The sequence below is a fragment of the Aspergillus udagawae genome (assembly GCF_001078395.1).
Source record: "Aspergillus udagawae IFM 46973 DNA, scaffold_10, whole genome shotgun sequence".
Taxonomy (NCBI): Eukaryota; Fungi; Ascomycota; class Eurotiomycetes; order Eurotiales; family Aspergillaceae; genus Aspergillus; species Aspergillus udagawae.
In genome coordinates this window covers 363,377-380,314 of record NW_025091273.1, presented here as the reverse complement: position 1 = coordinate 380,314, position 16,938 = coordinate 363,377, and the positions used below count along the sequence as shown (strand labels likewise).

The following is a 16,938-nucleotide window of genomic DNA, read 5'->3' as shown; positions in this document are numbered from 1 at the left end:
ACGACACCAAGTACGACACCAAGTACGACACCAAGTACGACACCAAGTACGACACTACGTACGACACCAAGTACGACACTACGTACGACACTAAGTACGACACTAAGTACGACGGTAAGTACAACCGCCACAAGCACAAGCACAGCCACCACCGTCCGGCCTTCTGCTACTGTCCCCGTCGACTTTCGCCCTGTTTTTCACTTCGTGCCAGAGCAGAATTGGATGAATGAACCTAATGGTCTCATTAAAATCGGGTCTACATGGCACTTATTTTTCCAACACAATCCTACCGGAAACTTCTGGGGGAACCTTAGTTGGGGCCATGCAACTAGCACTGACTTGGTATCCTGGACTCACAAACCAGTGGCAATCTCTAGTGCGGATGGCATACAAGCATTCACAGGGACCGCGTATTTCGACTCACTGAATCTTTCGGGGCTGGGATCGTCATCAAACCCACCATATCTCGCATTCTATACTGGCTACTTCCCCTCGACCGGGGTGCAGGATCAGCGCCTGGCATATAGTCTCGACCAGGGCGCCACCTGGATCAAATACCCAGGCAATCCGATAATCCCGGAAACCCAGGAAGAGCCCCATGATACCACCAAGGGTCTGGAAATCCGGGACCCAAAGGTCTTCTACCATTCTCCGTCGAGCAGATGGGTGATGATTCTCGCACACGGCGGCCAGAATAAAGTCACTTTCTGGACATCAAGCGATGCAAAATCTTGGACCTGGAGAAGCGACTTCACTGCCAGCAGCATTCCAAACTTACCCGGCGGGGTCAACGGATGGGAGGTGCCGGACTTTTTCGAACTCCCGGTCAAGGGAACGACGCAGAAGAAATGGGTCATGATCATTACTCCTGCCACTGGGTCCCCCGCCGGCGGCAATGGCGTCTTCGCAGTCACGGGCTCTTTCGACGGTGCTGTATTCAAAGCGGACCCCGTTGATCCCAGCGCATTCTGGCTCGATTACGGCCGCGACTTCGACGGGGCCCTCACTTGGGAAAATGTCCCTGCTTCGGATGGACGTAGGATTCTCGCTTCGGTGATGAATAGTTACGGTGATCACCCTCCAACAAACACCTGGAAGGGAATGCTGTCGTTCCCGCGCACACTGGAGCTTCAACAGTTTAATGGCAAGCTGCGATTCCTGCAACTGCCCGTGAACGAGGTCAGCGCGTACACGTGGCTCGTTGCGAATATCACGAATCAAACCATTGCCCCTGGCCAGACGTTGCTTTCCAACATCCATTCCCGGACACTCGATATAAAGATGTCCTTCACCCCTTCCCCTGGTTCTACGCTCTCTCTCGCTGTTCGGAAGGCAGGGTCTCAACAGACTCTCATCAGGTATGAGCAGAGTTCTAAGCAACTCTCGGTTGATCGCAATACCAGTGGGAATATCTCGTATGATTCCGCAGCTGCGGGTGTCCACACTGCTACTGTGCAGCCTGATGCAAACGGGGAGATGCAATTGCGTGTCTTGGTCGATGTATGCTCTCTTGAAGTCTTTGGGGGACAAGGGGAGGCGGTTATTTCGAACTTGATCTTCCCTGACGTGTCCGCTGATGGTGTATCTCTGGAGGTGTCTGGGGGAAGTGTGGCTTTGCGGTCGGTGGAGGTGCGGGAGGTCCTCCTGTGAGCTGGCAAGTACTAGGCGAGATGTTTACGCTGTCATCCCCGTGAAACACGGTCCCTGTCCCTCACATGTACTTGCTTTCTTTGTCTCTTGGTCTGGCTTCACTAGGGCAGGGCAGTGCGAGGAATTACTTGTAGTGGACCTAGGTAGAAGGGCGAAATATGTTGTGTTGATCCGACGGAACGTTGGAAGCAGTGTTCAAAATCCATAAAGAATAATAAGAGTAATAATAAAGATAACCGTATTTGCCAACATTATTTATCAGTCCTTCGCCACTTGCAGACGTGAATTCAAAGTACGTTGCAATAGCTCGAGCGAAGGACTACCCTGTATACCTTTCCAGTCCACCGCTACAGCCGACGCAAGACATTCGCGTATCTGATCACGGCTGGCACCGGCGAGACAGGGGGCACCCGCCACTTTGAGGGCAGCCATCGTGGTGGTGAAGAAACTGGTGCTGAGTAAGCCTCTAGAATCCAACAGGTCTGAAACGCGACTTACCTGACGGAAAGCGTCCATTTGTATATTAAGCAATCGTCAACCGCAAACGCGATCCGCGGCAGAAGCTGAACATAAGAGTCGATAAACCGCTGGCAATGATCCAGGAGCTGTGTGCTTGCGCCATTATCCTGTACAGCCTGATAGATGGCAGGCCAATAAATTGATATTTTGCAGCAGTAATACTGGACATTAAGGAAATTCGACAGCGAACCGAACCGGTCAGCGCATAGCTGGTCAGGCGCTCTAGCGAACCGGATGTTCGTGGGGAGGTATTCGTACCACTCGTCCAGTTGTCTTTCGAGTTCGAGAGCGATACTGGGTGCGTAGTTGGGCCGGCCATCTGGCGAGCGCGTGACGGCCGAGTTACAGCGGTGGAGCATGCGGCGCATGGCGATCTCCGCGAGGAAGAACGATTGTGCCTGGTCTGCTGTTGTGCTCGTGCTGTCTGTGGAGTGGACGCTTACTGGGGAGACACCAACGAGAGAACTGGGTGCCTGTGGGGTTGGGAATTGCCAGGTGCGGCGGCAGTTGGGAAGTGGGATATACTCGTCTAGGTTCCAGATGTCGCTTTTGGCGACGTCGAGCTGGACGCTGAGTTCGCTAGGCGGGGTTAGTATGTACGGTGCGGTAGGGACTTGTCTAGATGAACTTGCTTCTCCAGCAATAATATCGCCCAGTATGCTCTGTGCGTCAATTCGAGGGTGTCATCATCCGAACTCTGGAGCCAACTGGTAATCATTAGCCTGTAATGTTTTACTGCAAAGAATAGGACAACCTTTTGAAGAGATTCTGAATTTTAAAGGACGCTATCAAACAGTGGTCGTGGGCCTGGCAGGGCTTAAGGAGGCAGCAGTAATATATGCTCAAGAAGATCAGGCATTGTATGCTCGTCAACGTGCATTCTGCAAGGACGACTGGTAGCGATGCGAGAGCTGCTTCAAAGTAGGGACTTCCAGTCGTGGGATCCTGCGCAACACAGCCGATTGCAGCCACTAGTAGAGCGAGGAATGTCTGGCACGAGGGTGCTAGAGGTCCCGACAAGATAGAAAAATACGTCTCAGAAAAGTCGAGAGGAAGTATGGGGTAATAGGCATGGACTCGATCCGAGAAAGCCGCCAATGCGTCTGTGATTTGCTGGTGCGATATGAAGAACACCCGCGATGGAGTGGTCGTGCCGACTAGGAGATTCGCCCGCTCTAGCTGGACAAGGCCGCGAGCATAGCGATCGTCGAGGTCTAGTACACGCATGATAGAGTCTGTGGCCAGCAACCTAAATGGCGAGTCCTCATGCGAGCCCAGCGCACTGGTAGACGGTTGTTGTGGCTCCACTAATGGTTGAGACTGCTTGGACAGCAGCATGGTGAGGTAGTCTAAGCGCTGGTTGACATTGGCTAGTTCGGTTTCTACTCTGCAAATACTTAGCTCGGGCTACAAAAGGTCCCAAGGCAGTGGGCGAAGCGTACTTGGTGGCGGGGCTTTCTGGAAGCTGCTGATAGAAGCAGTCTAGCCCACGAGTGCGACAGGGAGTGCAGTACGGTCGCTGACCATCGCACTTTACCCGTCGCGACCTGCATGTATCACAGGCGAGGGCCAATCTTTTCCGTGTCTTGGCCATGTTTGATGCTGTCGGCATGGTGTCGGGAAGTCTGCAGGTCGTGAAGAGAGCGCGGAGTCGGTTCAAATACCGCGGGGTAAGACGTTCCGTGGGTCCAACCCCGCGTTCAATTTTACACGCGGAGAGACGCGGAGTGCGTCACCGAGTCCGCGTGCATCTCTAGAAGCGATGGAAATACATCTACAGGATGATATAAGTGCTTCTCGATGGTCGTTTCATCGGTCACAAACACACCTCTGGAAACAGACGGCTACGTACCGCCAACATGAGTTCTGCCCTTGGAAGCCACCTCCTCGCCGACGTCACCAAAAGAAAGGTCGCTCGCAGCGCTCGTGTTGCCAGCTGGGACCAGAGCGGACTCAACGAAGATGCATTTGTCCTCTTGCCCGGTGAAACCGCTGTGCTCGCCGATCTCCAGGGCCCTGGTGCAATTACGCACCTGTGGTTTGTGCAAACCTGCCGCAAGATCCTGGGACCGGGCCTGATCCCGTACTCCAAGTCCGGGGTGGCCATGATGGAGATCCATAACGCACTCGGTCTGAATTATGAAATCAGTGATCCCGACTACTACCGTAAAGTCCTCATCAAGATGTACTGGGATGATTCCGAGAGTCCGAACGTCCTGGCGCCGATCGGGGATTTTTTCTGCCTCGGCCACTCGATGGCTGCGAACTTCCAGTCACTCCCTTTCACAGTCTCCGTGAAACCGTCGGAGGAAAAGCAGTTTGGTGGTGCCGCAGCCTTCAACTGCTACCTGACAATGCCCTTCAACAAGCGTGCGCGTATCGAGATCGAGAACCAAAACGACGAAGCCTACATCCAGTACTTCTACATTGATTACGAACTCTACCCTGAGCCGCTCCCGAAGGACACGCTGTACTTCCACGCTCACTGGCGTCGCGAGAACCCAACGAACGGCTGGGCCCCGTCCGGCATTCAGACCAACAGCCTCGAGACTCAGGTGAAGAACCTCGACGGGAAGAGCAACTACGTCATTCTCGAAACGGAAGGCGCAGGCCAGTACATCGGCTGCAACCACTCCGTCTGGCACGAGCAGGGAACATGGTGGGGCGAAGGTGACGATATGATCTTCATCGACGACGACACCTGGCCGCCGAGCATGCACGGCACCGGCGGCGAAGACTACTTCTCGCAGGGCTGGGGCATGCAGAAGAACGCCTATCCCTTCTGCGGCACCATTATCCACGAGGACGACGTGCCCAACACCCAAGTGAGCTATCGCTGGCATCTCACTGATCCGGTCCGCTTCAGCAAGAATATCAAGGTCACCTTGGAATCCGGCCATGCGAACCACCTCCGGGACGATTGGTCGACCACCGCGTATTGGTATCAAACCTTGCCCGGGCCAAAGTTGGACATTTTGCCTGTGGAGGAGCGACTTCCCCGGAGGCCAACAATGCAACCGATTCCGGAACCGAGTGAGAGGGAAATCGCCGCGCTGGGCGCAGAGAAGAAGGAAAAGCTAGCACAGCACCGGGAGAGATATGAGGCGTTCGTGAGGGATCGGAACGAATGGTTGGAGCGGCGGGCGAAGGATTCGAGGCAACGGGCGCTGAACAATGTTCAGATCTGTGAGGATATCCGTCAGCGGTTCTTGAACAGTCTCAAGGAGTAGATGTTTCCGCGTGTGCCAGCGCATTATGTAGGTGTGACATCAGAAATATGAAGTTTATGATATGACTACTCTGAGCCAGTAAATTTACGCATCTGCGAGACCTCGAAGAGCAAAATGGTATCGACTTGCAAACCAGAAAGCCCTGTAGTGGTGATTTTGTTGATATGGATGGCTGTAAGTTGATAATAATGGACGTGTTTGTGAAGAGTTCCCGGGTACATGGTTGTAAAATTCGCGAGTACTACAGGGCTCGTCCCTTTCCTCGCCAAGCTAGGCAGAGAATGCGGGTTCTGCCCACTTCCCCCATCGGCCCAGAACAAAGATTCATTGGCAGCGGCCTGACACCCCGAGGCCCACTCGCCGCAAACCAATGAGTCCAATTCGGCAAATCCCCCCGATTTTAGACTTCGGTGAGGAAACCTTTCTCATGCCCCGGACCGATTTCATCGCGGAGAAGAAGCACGACTCCGCGGGAGACTTTTGCGCGAGTCAGCCTGTTAGCAGGGAACTTTCATCCTATCTTAGTCAACTCTCCTCAACTTCACACCCCCAGGCTCTCTACCCCAGGATGATTGTACCCCGCGTTTTGTGACACTTATAATACTCCACTTGCACGTCTCCGATCAATTGTCTATCAACACCTCGTTACTGTTCTCTCGAAGCAAGATGGCGAATACTGCCGACGCCCGGATTGACGGGTAAGTCTACCATCTGTCCCACCATGCTCTCCGAGAGAGATTAACCAGCACAGGGTTGACTACTCCAACATCGACTCGAGTCAAAGATGGCGGATGCTCAAGTCGCAGAAGCGATTCTTCTTTTGGTGTGGGTCCACACTAGTTTGCAAACTAGCAAGTTGGTAACAGGAATGGTTTTGTTAGGCCTCTGGGTATCCAGCGGGGTCATCATGCAAGGCTTCGATATAGTCGCAGGAGGCCAACTGGCTGCTCTCCCGGAATTCCAAAAACAATTCGGACGTCTGCAGCCGGACGGTTCGCATATTATCCCTGCTCACTATCTGTCTGCGTGGAATTCCATTGCTCCCGCCTGCGAGATCGCGTCGACTTTTATCTATGCACCATTACTGGAGAAGTATGGCCGTAAGCCCGGCATCTTAGTTGCCTCTGCGATCTCTGTCGCAGGGGTTCTCCTACAGCAGCTGGCGACGGACTGGAGGGTTCATCTGGCTGGTCGAGGGGTTAACGGTCGGTTTGTTCTGGTCTTCTTGACTTACAATACTGAACAAATGCAGGTATTGCGATTGGTATGATGTTCACTATTTCGCCGCTGTGGATAGGAGAGACGTGTCGGCCCGAACTTCGAGGTTTCTTTCTTTGCTTCTTCAATACAAGTATTGTCTTCGGACAGTTCGCTATGTGAGTATTTTCTGTGGGCCAGCCTATAGATCACCTGCTAATTTATGTGCAGTGCCGCAGTGTCTAGAGGAAGCAGCTACCTTGATGGCAAATGGTGAGTCACTCCATGATACCCTCTATATCACTTCATAAATTGTAACCGCCACAACAGGCAATGGTGGCTCCCAGTTGTTGGGATGTATATCTTTCCAGGTAAGAGTCCCATTCTGCTCCGACTGTACAGTAGCTCACATCCCAGCTATTCTCGCATCTGGCTGGCTATTCTTCCCCGAGTCTCCATACTGGCTGGTTAGACAAGGAAAGACCACGCAAGCCCAAGATTCCCTCCGGCGAGTCTACGGGTTCAAAGACGACGCCTTCTACAATGTAGAAGTCCGTCGCATGGAAACAGAGAATAATCAAGCCCTCGCCATCCGGAGCACTTTCGCGCAGTCCAGCCGCCGCACGTTCCTCGGCCTCGACCTCTCCGCCGAAGCCGAGTGCTTCGACCGCATGAACCGCAAGCGCACCCTAACCGCCATCTTCGCCGCCAGCGGCCAGCAAATGATAGGCGCGACTTTCGTCATTGGGTACGCGACCTACTTCCTCGACCTCATCGGGGTGAAGGACTACTTCGATGCGTCGATCGTCCTCTACGTTGTAATGCTACTAGCCAGTATGGCCGCCTTCCCACTGACCGAAATCATCGGCCGACGGACCATGATCGTAATCCCGCAGTTCGTGCTATGCTGCATGCTCCTGCTGATCGGGATCTTGGGGTGCGTTCACGATCATGGAAAGGCAAGTTGGGGGATTATCGTCTTCATCTATATTTGGGCGATTATATACCAGCTGTCTATTGGTGCCGTTGGGTTTGTGCTGGCGTCGGAAATTGCCACCGTTCGGTTACGGAGCACGACACAGGGTCTTGTGACGATCACTAATGCGGCTTGGGGGCTTATTATGCAGTTCACGATTCCGTATATGGTATGTTCCAGCCACCCACTCTGAATTTGATATCTCGCTGACTTCCTCGTCCTGGAGATCAACCCTGACGCCGGCAATCTCGGTGGCAAGGTTGGATTCATCTTCCTTGGAACAGGCCTTATCGCAGCCATCGGCGGATGGTATTTGTATCCGGAGACTAAGGTGCGTAGTCCGATAAGCGCAAGCAACACGAATACCCAAGTTGACTGTCATAGGGCATATCGTTTGAAGCCATGGACGAACTCTACGCGAGCGGAACAGCGCCTCGACACTTTTCCGCAGTGAGCGAGCAGCAGAGAGGCATCCCTTTGGAGTCCAAGACTGAGCCTCCGGTTCATATGGAGGATGTGAGTGTTTAAGCGTCATGCTTGATCTGGCACATTTTAGGCGTGTTTAATGAGTAATTGTGACGAATTTCTTGATTCCGCGTGGGACATCAGGCTGCGCGTGACAAGGAGCAAACATATATCGGTGTCTGAGGCCGTCAGCTTATGTTGAAAATACAAATAATTATGCTCCAACATTTCGCTAAACTGCCCATATAATATTATAAAGGCTAGCTAGACCGTGTACAGCCGTGTGCAAATGTTTTTTACATTTTCATATTGAGTTTGCTGGTGAAGGCGAGGGAATCCACTCTAGCAGCCCTCTTTCAGAATGGACAACTCCACGGAGTCACCCGACTACAGCAGCTCCAAGGACATTGATCAATTTAGATCGTCTGGATGAAAGGCCTCATAGCAAAACACTGCTTACTTTTTATATAAGCGTATCCTTGGCATTCGGCAACATAGACCCAGTCTCGTCAAACATATATCTATCCAGCTGCTTCATATAGACGACTGTCAACAAATCGGAGCTTTCAACAACCAGTATCTATTCCATCTTCCTCTCCGGACTAATCTCTACCCATATGCAGCTGCCCACACCGCCATAATAGAAATTGGGTACGCACCATCGCATATAACAGACACATACACGACACAAGATAAATCCCTAGAACAATCCCTTCCCACAATCCACTTCATATATTGTTCGGACAGAAGTTAGAATCCTCCTCACGCCCCAACCCCAACCTCCCGATGCTCCGCAACACCCCCCTTCTCCTCAATCTCAATCTCACCGGCCAAACCACCCGCCCCAATGACACCCTCCTTGCCTTCCCCCCCTCTAATTACCCCCGCAATATCCCCCGCAAAACCCTCCCTGGGCCTCCACCCCACACTCCTCCTCGCACTGCTCACCTCAAAATAAAGCTCATCCACTTGCTCCAGTGTAAGCCCCTTCGTCTCATATATCATAAAGTACACAAACCCGATACAGAGGAAGCAGCACCCGAACCAGATGAAGAAGATCTTCGACTGCAGGTTTGCGTTGCCTTCGCCGTAGTTCACTAGGTATGGGGTTGCGAAGCTCAATGCCCAGTTTAGGAGCCAGTTTGTGGCGGTTGTCATCGAGAGGGATTTTGCGCGGGTTTTCAGGGGGAAGATTTCGCCTGTTACGACCCTGTTGGAGCATGGTGTTAGAAGGGGGGGGATAGTCGAGGTGAGGGGGTTGGGGGATGATGGTTTTATAGAGGAGGGAGGAAGACATACCAGGCAATCGGCCCCCACGAAGCCGCAAAGAAGAAGATATAAAGACAGATAAACGCAATAGCCGCCTTCTGCGCCGCGTCATTATGCACGATAATATTTCCCTGCGCGTCCTGCCCCGTGGTCGTGGTTCCAAGAACAGCAACAAGAAGCTGCGAAACGGCCATACCAACTGCACCAAGCAGCAAAACGGGCCGCCTTCCCCACTTGTCAATCGCGTACAACCCGGGGATAGTCGATCCCACATTCACACAGTTCGTAATAAGCGTGATGACAAACTCATTTTTGAATCCAGAGTTCTTGAAGAACTGCGTCCCATAGTAGAAAATGAAATTAATCCCCGTGAGCTGCTGCAGCGCTTGCAGGAGACACCCCGTCACAAGTCGCTTGAGCAGATTCCCGCGGAAACAATCGATGTACCCGGATTTCCCGAGCGAAACTTCGAACTGGTGGTTCGCTTGGATCTCTGAGAGTTCTTGGCGGATCGACTCGTGGTCTTCGGGGAGGCGCCGCAGTTTCGAGAGGCTGCGCGCGGCGGCTTTCATATCATCGCGTTTGACCAGGTACCGTGGGGTTTCCGGGAGGATAAGCATGCCCACGACGAGGTTGATGGACCAGGCGAATTGCACGGCGATCGGAATACGGTAGGAGCCTGTGTCGTTGCGGTGGTGCGTTGCGTTGTTGATGAGGGAGGCGAGGAGGAGGCCGACGGTGATGGCGAACTGGTAGGAGCCCACGATGAATCCTCGGATCCATTTGGGGGCCGTCTCGGATTGGTAAAGGGGGACTGGACGGACCGCAGTTGTTAGTACTTTAGCTGTTTTTTGGTGTACCTGTTCCTGGGGTGAGTCAGGGGAGCGGCTCACCCAGTGCAGAAATAAGACCAACGCCCAGCCCAGCGAAGAAGCGGCCTGCGAGGAACGGTGGGATGGAGGTTGCGATGGTTTGTAGGATAACTCCGAGGACGAAGACACCATTCGACGCGATGAGGCCCCAACGACGTCCGATGATGTCGCCCATGGGGGCGGCACCAAGGGCACCGAAGAAGGTCCCGCCAGAGAGGATGGAGACAATAGCAGACGACTGGCTGGACGTGACGTTCAGCTGGCCGGTGCTGTCCCGATATCCCGTCGAGAAGGTGGTAGCCCAGTACGGCATCGCAAGGATTCCACTGATCGTGCCAGTGTCATAGCTAGACGACAGAATCATAAGATCAACAACAGGCGTAAGACCTCGAAGATGGGTCCAGACACTCAACTGACCCGAATAGAATCCCGCCAAATGCAACAAATCCACTTATCACAATAGCCGGCCATGCCGAGCCCGCTGTACCTTCGGGCTTTTTGAAAAGAAACCCCATTGTGAGGACGTCAATCTCAGGGATTACAGACTTGGATGCTGACTAGACTACAGCTCGACTTTCTCTCTGATGTTCACGAAGACAGACAAAATGTCGCCTTTATGTATACGATGAGCTACCCTCGCAGAGGGTTGTGTCTATCCTAGTTCCTTAGATGATTGCGCCCGACTGTGGTTCCAATGCAACTTTCACCCAGTTGGTTTAGTTCGTCGTGACAGTCTAGCGGAAGTATGGGGACTGCTCCGCGAGATGTCCCTCATGTCGGCCCCGACCCCAGTCGGGCGCAACCCGAATTACAAATGCCCGTAGTAGTAGTAGTAGTAGTAGTAGTAGTAGTAGTAGTAGTAGTAGTAGTAGTAGTAGTAGTAGTAGTAGTAGTGGCCATGACTGGAAAGAATCACACGATGTTAATTATCCGGAGATTGCGTGGCTCGATTGACAGGGCTTCGCCGTCGTTGACAGTATAAAAAGTGATCCGTGTATTATGAACGCCTACCAAGTCCCGACAACTATAATAAGAATTCTATATACGTCTAACTAGGTTTATACACTGTACTCTCTCCTTCAATATAGCCCCCATATCTGCTAGCGACGGGCTAACCTCCGTAACCCCCTCAAACATGTTGACTGCAATTTCTAGGCCCTTGTCGACCCCCTGAGCGACAACTGGTACCAGACACGGTTCCGTCAGCGCCACCAGGGTCGCCATCGAAATCGTAAATACACTAGATGCGGGGCACCGGCCAGCGGATCAGTCCAAAGGCGCTACGGCTCCGCAAGCTTACGGACTAAGTCCAACTTACCTTGTACACAGAGTCCACAGATTCGGCCTACACGCAGCAACTGCCGCAGCAGCACTCGGAACAAACTCGGCATAGCTACTAAAGAACCTTGCACAGTGGCAAAGAAGGTCCCCGTTCGCCTCCCCCGTGGTAAGAACCTCGTAGACCGCTGGCCAATAAATCGACGCCCTGAAGGCATAATACTGCGTGTGCAAAAACTCCCCCTGCGGCGAACTCGAAAGGGGATTCTGCCGCGGGTGATATCCGATGTCCAGCGCCCCACGGAAGGATAATGTCTCCGGGAGCAACTGGAGCCATTTGTCTAACTGGCGCTCTAGTTCGGCTGCGACAATCGGCGCGTAGACGTATTTGCCTTGCCCGAGTGTGCTCGTTGCCCATGTGCAGCGCTGCAGCATTTTCCGCATCGCGATCTCCGCGACGAAGTATGACGCGTCGGTGTATCGGGGATATATCTCGCTCCCGCGGGAATCTGATGCCGGAGAGCCGTACGATTGGTTTACGTGCCAACTCCATGTGCCTGAGGCTGTTGGGGCAGGTGCGAACGGAGTCATATTCCAGATCCCACTATCGACGAGGTCTAGCTGGACTCTGATCTCGCTATAAACCTGTCAGCTTCTCCGACCTTTTCTCTATTGCTTGAGGCTCGACCTTTCAATCAGTACTGCTGCCCAGAAGCAGTTTCCGAGAATTGACGCCGGATCACCCCCGGTGTCTAGTTCACTGAGTCACACAATTATCAACACACATTTCCATTCAACCTTGCATTGGAGAGATTCTGCTCACTTCATGATATAGGTTTGCAGTTTAGATGACGCCATTGCCACAAAATCATGAGCCTGACACGGCTGCGCATCGCATAGGTAGTATATAGCGAACAGGAGCAGGGATTGCACGCTGCGAGGGCTACCGTCAGAAAAGACGCAGGGAAGCATCTCCATGGCCGCTTGGATATACGTTGCATCCGGGCGAGTCTGGAGAGCATCGACGCCATTCTCGCATCCCACCATACAACCAATGGCCAAGACGAGGAGTGTCATGCAGGATGACACCGACGACGGAAAACACGACGTTACTGCCAGGACAAAGTCATCGGCATACTCCGCATGCAGGATCGGGTACCAGGTATGAATCTGCTCCGTGAACGCATTCAAAAGACTATGTTGAGAGAACCAAGTCAGACTTTGTGTGACAAGGATACAGAACGAAAGTAGGACACGGACTCACATACATCGATGCTTCGTCGAGGTCTATCATCAGGATCCCGCCCTGTAATGACTGAGCAGGGACCGTTTGCCTTCCGCGCTCTGTGTGCTCGAGATAGACAGGCAGGGATGTATCAAGGCCAAGCAACTTCATAAATGCTCCACTCTGGAGTATCATATACGGAAAACCCAAAGACGTTTCACCGGCTGTAACAGGAGAGCTTTGTCGGCTGTTGTGGAAGTGAGACTTTGGTGAAACCTGACCCTGTACTATTGCCGTGATGTGGTCCAGTTGGCCCCATAACCTTGAAAGCTCCGCTCTCAGCCTAGATAAAATCAGAAAACTACACCATGGCTCTGCATCAGCATGTCACTTACGGAGAAGGTGGAAGATCTTGCGGCTCCTGGTAGAGGCACTCTTTCCCTCGCTCAGCACAGAAAGAACACTTGGGCCGCTGACCATCGCATTTTGTCCGTCTCTCCCGACATGTATTGCATGCCAGCGCACTCCGGCGTCTCCGCTTGTCATGGTTTGCGAGGGCATTGGAATCCATTGTCAGCTCCCACGCCTGTGGCCCAGTATCTCAGGGATGTTTGCAGTCCATGATAAAAACCAGTTCTGCTGGGATGCCGGGGCAGTTTACCTGCCCAACGTTCAGTCTCGAAGAAGCAAGAAATAAATGAGCAAGGCCTCTCCCCTCTGCAGGGGATGAGCTCCGCTATCATACCCCAGAAGCCCAATGGTTCTTTGCGCAATGTGCCCCTGGTTGCTTTGCCCCGTGGCACGACGCTTCCAGAACACAAGAAGAACAATTCTAATCGGTTCATTGCGGGGAAGAGCTAGTAGGGTAAGACTAGCCGTCGAATGAGCTTCGAGAATCTCCACATGACGGCTTAGGGCACAAGTAGACTTCCACTCTATACCGGATGGAGACCGTGGCCGGCCACTGAAACGGCAGCGTCCCATGAGCCATCGGGCAATGAGGACCGGGGGAAGGGCGTGATGTGACAGCCCTCGCTCGGATGCAGCTGTCCATGATAACCTCTTACTTAAATAGGACTGGCAGATAGGTGCCTTTGATTGAGTGATTAGGTAGGGGGTCTGTAACACCTCCTACTTTCCGGAGAAGAGGCCTCCGAAGAGTGGCCCGTGCCTACCGTCGAGTTCCGGTCGGGAGACTGATTGTCCTCTCTCACTTCGCATATCTCGCTCCGTGTTGTGGGAGCTGCAATTTCTTCCGGTGCCGGTGACCGAATTTGGTTCTAAACTAGTAGAAAGTGGACTTCAAGGGCAGGCGAGCCTGTTCGCATTTTGTTGCAATAGTCCCCACAAGGCACGTATTTACTGCGTAATCTATAGCTGATCAACTTGTCCTGCTTCTACTTCTAAGATCACGCTACTTGCAAGGTATTGAATGGAAAAGATATCCCCCCCATCTATACACAGTGATATTGCCAATTACAGTACTCCAATCACGCAATATGTACAGCACTGACTCGATCTTTCAGAGAAACATCGTCCCGATTGTTACGCGCACCAAGCTCCTCAGAGAACGTTGGGTGGTCCCTAAAGTCTAACGGCCCTCAGGTGATTAGAACCTAAGTCTAAAAATGCCTTTCGAAAGAAGGGAGATTGAGATGAAGCTAACCTAATGTATGAATTAGGCCCATTCCATTCCTTGCAAGCCATCGAGCACTAAGTTTATCGAGCGCAGTTTTGAAGTCGTCGAGGATAATCGTATCACAAAGACACTTGAACATGAAGCAAAGCTGCGAATAAAGCGAACACGTTAACAGAGATCTCAAGATGAACCGTTCGGCTTTTACTAGAGGTAATAGGAGTTTGAGCGCACCTTCCAGAAAGGGTTTATACCGAGCGGCATGGCAGATTGGAGTGCTCCAGTCACACTGAGGACATCTAGAACGATGAACACGATGGACAGACACATTGAGGCGAGCATGAGTCCAAAACGGGGACATTCACGAACCAGCTCAAAGATACCAAAGCCGTAGTGTTTCTTGACGACCCAGAAGAGATTGCATGTTGTGTAGATCCACCAGGGGTCGCTGGGCAGATCCAGTTAGTCTTGGCATCGCCACTCGGTAGATAAGACCAACAGGGTAGTATCATACCGAAATAATGCCTCCCATGGGCGGATCTTCTCGTAAACAATAGGATTGATGTTGTTGAAGTAGGCAAAGTTGGCGTAGATCTCGGTCGCCCAGTATGGCTGTGCCAGGATGATAGTGCCGACGTAGAAAAGAGACAGCTTGCGACCCATGAACGGTCTGTTCTTCATCCAAGCAATGACATTGTGGAGAGACCAGGATATGATTAGTCCGATGGCGCTGGTGGCCAAGTACCATCCGTAAACCGAGTCAGGGGCGAATATGAATGTTCCATGAGCCAGGGCAAGAATCAACTACCACGAAGGTGTCCCAGGTCAATGTGCATATTCCGCATCAAATACGGACCCAATTACCTCGAGTAAGATCAGTTTGTGCAGCAGAACGCCAGGTCGCATGTTTGCAACAGTAACCGCAGCCATGATGACCAGGGACCCCGTCATCAGGCCTTGCGACCAAGCTTCCAATACCAGCGCAGCGGGGTCATCATCAGGGGGCTTAGCCGTTCGTCTCACAAGGTCAAAATCCTTCACTGAGAGTGCGAATGACCGAATATTCTTCGGCGTGGTCATGTTACTTTGCTATCACATCTTACACGGCGATGTGCTGTGCAGGCGGCAAAGAGTAAAAAAAGAATCCGTCAAGTCTCCATTCGAGTTTCGCTTTTGGAATATATAGGCCACAGTTCTCTTTTTGCCTTCAGGGGGGAGCGAAGGGGTCAAAGCTCTCTCCACACTCAGAACTGCGGAGAATCTGGAGATGCACCGAGAGACTGTTTGTTTCCACCAAAGTCCTGTCGAGAGCGTCTCGCGGAGAGGAGGGGCTGCTCCGCGATGGCTGATTTTGACATCTCCGATTGGAACTTGTCTGAAAGCTAAAATTGTTACCCAATCATATCAAAAGTTATCAGGACCGCTGCTACTAAGCTCGTAAGTAGTGGGCCCAGTCATTCTCCGGACGGACCGGCCCGACTCAATGGCAAGACACCGAGGCTACACAACAAGTCGAGTATACATGCTTCTAGCCCTCTGGATCGTAGATGGAGAGAATATATCACTGCGGCGCCCATAATATCCCATGCCGTATCAGTTCAAATAGACATCGTATGCTTGTGCGCCTCCCTACGATCCTCCCATCAAGAATGGCTTCGGCCTGCGAGGATTGTCGCCTCCGCAGGAGACGATGTGACCGGATCCGGCCCAAGTGCACGTCCTGCGTCAATCAGGGGGTGGTTTGTGTGTACGGGCAGCCCGCGGACTCTCAACCATCACAGTAAGTCTACCCCTTCGACATAAACGCAGGTACTGTGGCTGAATGCCCATGGCAGGTTAGTACAGGAGCTCATGAGCATCCGAGAAAGACTTGAGTCTATAGTCCCATTACTACAGCCTAGACTGCAGTCTTCAACACTACACCACACGGCCCCGCCTGTTGGGCGTCCACAGAATTGTCCGCCCCTCGTCATCAAATCTCCTCACCTCATGCAAATCCTGGGGTTACCGAAGGATCTAGCATCAGTTCTCTATCGCTTGGAAATTGCTGCTCCACAAATTGCTGAGTCACCGGTCAAGGGGGCTCATGCTGGTTCTCCTGATTTGTACGTCTTACAAGTCAACAATTCAAAGACAACTGAGCTTACATCACACAGCATCCTCATTCGGTTTCAGGATCAGGTTCATCGATGGTACCCTGTCCTACACCATGATTTCACACACCACTTTTTTGAGTCAAACGCTGCTGGCTTTCCATACTCTACAAAATCATGCTTATCTCTCCTTGTTGCATCTTTTGCGAGCCTGGATGATTATCGCCCCCCGTCCTCCCACTATAAGGTGGCCCTGTCCATGTTCCCAATAGTGATACAGGAATCCAGTGTGACAAGCGTTCAATGTTTGGTTCTTTTCGGCATATACTGTGCATTTCTTCTTCAACCAAGGCAGGCATATGAGTATATACAGGCTGCATCCTTGAAAGTGCAGCCGCTAATGAAAAGGTACACCATCTCCTTGGCCATCTTTCTGTATCCTCACACGCAAGTTTGTCTGTTCCCGCTGATATCAAATAGTCCCTACTTTGCCGACGACTCGCCTGAGTCACACCTTCTCACACGCTT

General features: G+C 52.3%; 5 protein-coding genes across 5 annotated transcripts; 2 read left to right on the top strand and 3 right to left on the bottom strand.

Moving 5' to 3' along the window:
* Positions 1-1,908: 1,908 nt before the first annotated feature.
* On the bottom strand, positions 1,909-3,507 carry Aud_001936 (putative C6 transcription factor; the record flags this gene model as incomplete). Its single annotated transcript, XM_043295938.1, has 3 exons — positions 1,909-2,098; positions 2,149-2,748; positions 3,203-3,507. 3 exons carry the CDS (start codon positions 3,505-3,507, stop codon positions 1,909-1,911), a joined length of 1,095 nt encoding a protein of 364 aa, XP_043151873.1.
* A 521-nt stretch (positions 3,508-4,028) lies between these two features.
* Positions 4,029-5,399, top strand: Aud_001935 (glycoside hydrolase family 172 protein; the record flags this gene model as incomplete). Its single annotated transcript, XM_043295937.1, has 1 exon — positions 4,029-5,399. One exon carries the CDS (start codon positions 4,029-4,031, stop codon positions 5,397-5,399), a length of 1,371 nt encoding a protein of 456 aa, XP_043151872.1.
* Positions 5,400-6,065: 666 nt separating this feature from the next.
* Aud_001934 (putative MFS alpha-glucoside transporter) lies at positions 6,066-8,100 on the top strand (the record flags this gene model as incomplete). Its single annotated transcript, XM_043295936.1, has 7 exons — positions 6,066-6,097; positions 6,151-6,224; positions 6,281-6,604; positions 6,828-6,869; positions 6,999-7,741; positions 7,799-7,903; positions 7,957-8,100. The coding sequence occupies 7 exons, from the start codon at positions 6,066-6,068 to the stop codon at positions 8,098-8,100; spliced, it is 1,464 nt and encodes a 487-aa protein (XP_043151871.1).
* A 699-nt stretch (positions 8,101-8,799) lies between these two features.
* On the bottom strand, positions 8,800-13,252 carry Aud_001933 (plasma membrane low glucose sensor; the record flags this gene model as incomplete). Its single annotated transcript, XM_043295935.1, has 7 exons — positions 8,800-9,247; positions 9,337-10,120; positions 10,200-10,525; positions 11,497-12,093; positions 12,280-12,651; positions 12,725-13,024; positions 13,077-13,252. The coding sequence occupies 7 exons, from the start codon at positions 13,250-13,252 to the stop codon at positions 8,800-8,802; spliced, it is 3,003 nt and encodes a 1,000-aa protein (XP_043151870.1).
* A 1,272-nt stretch (positions 13,253-14,524) lies between these two features.
* On the bottom strand, positions 14,525-15,397 carry Aud_001932 (uncharacterized protein; the record flags this gene model as incomplete). Its single annotated transcript, XM_043295934.1, has 3 exons — positions 14,525-14,765; positions 14,832-15,121; positions 15,182-15,397. The coding sequence occupies 3 exons, from the start codon at positions 15,395-15,397 to the stop codon at positions 14,525-14,527; spliced, it is 747 nt and encodes a 248-aa protein (XP_043151869.1).
* Positions 15,398-16,938: the final 1,541 nt, after the last annotated feature.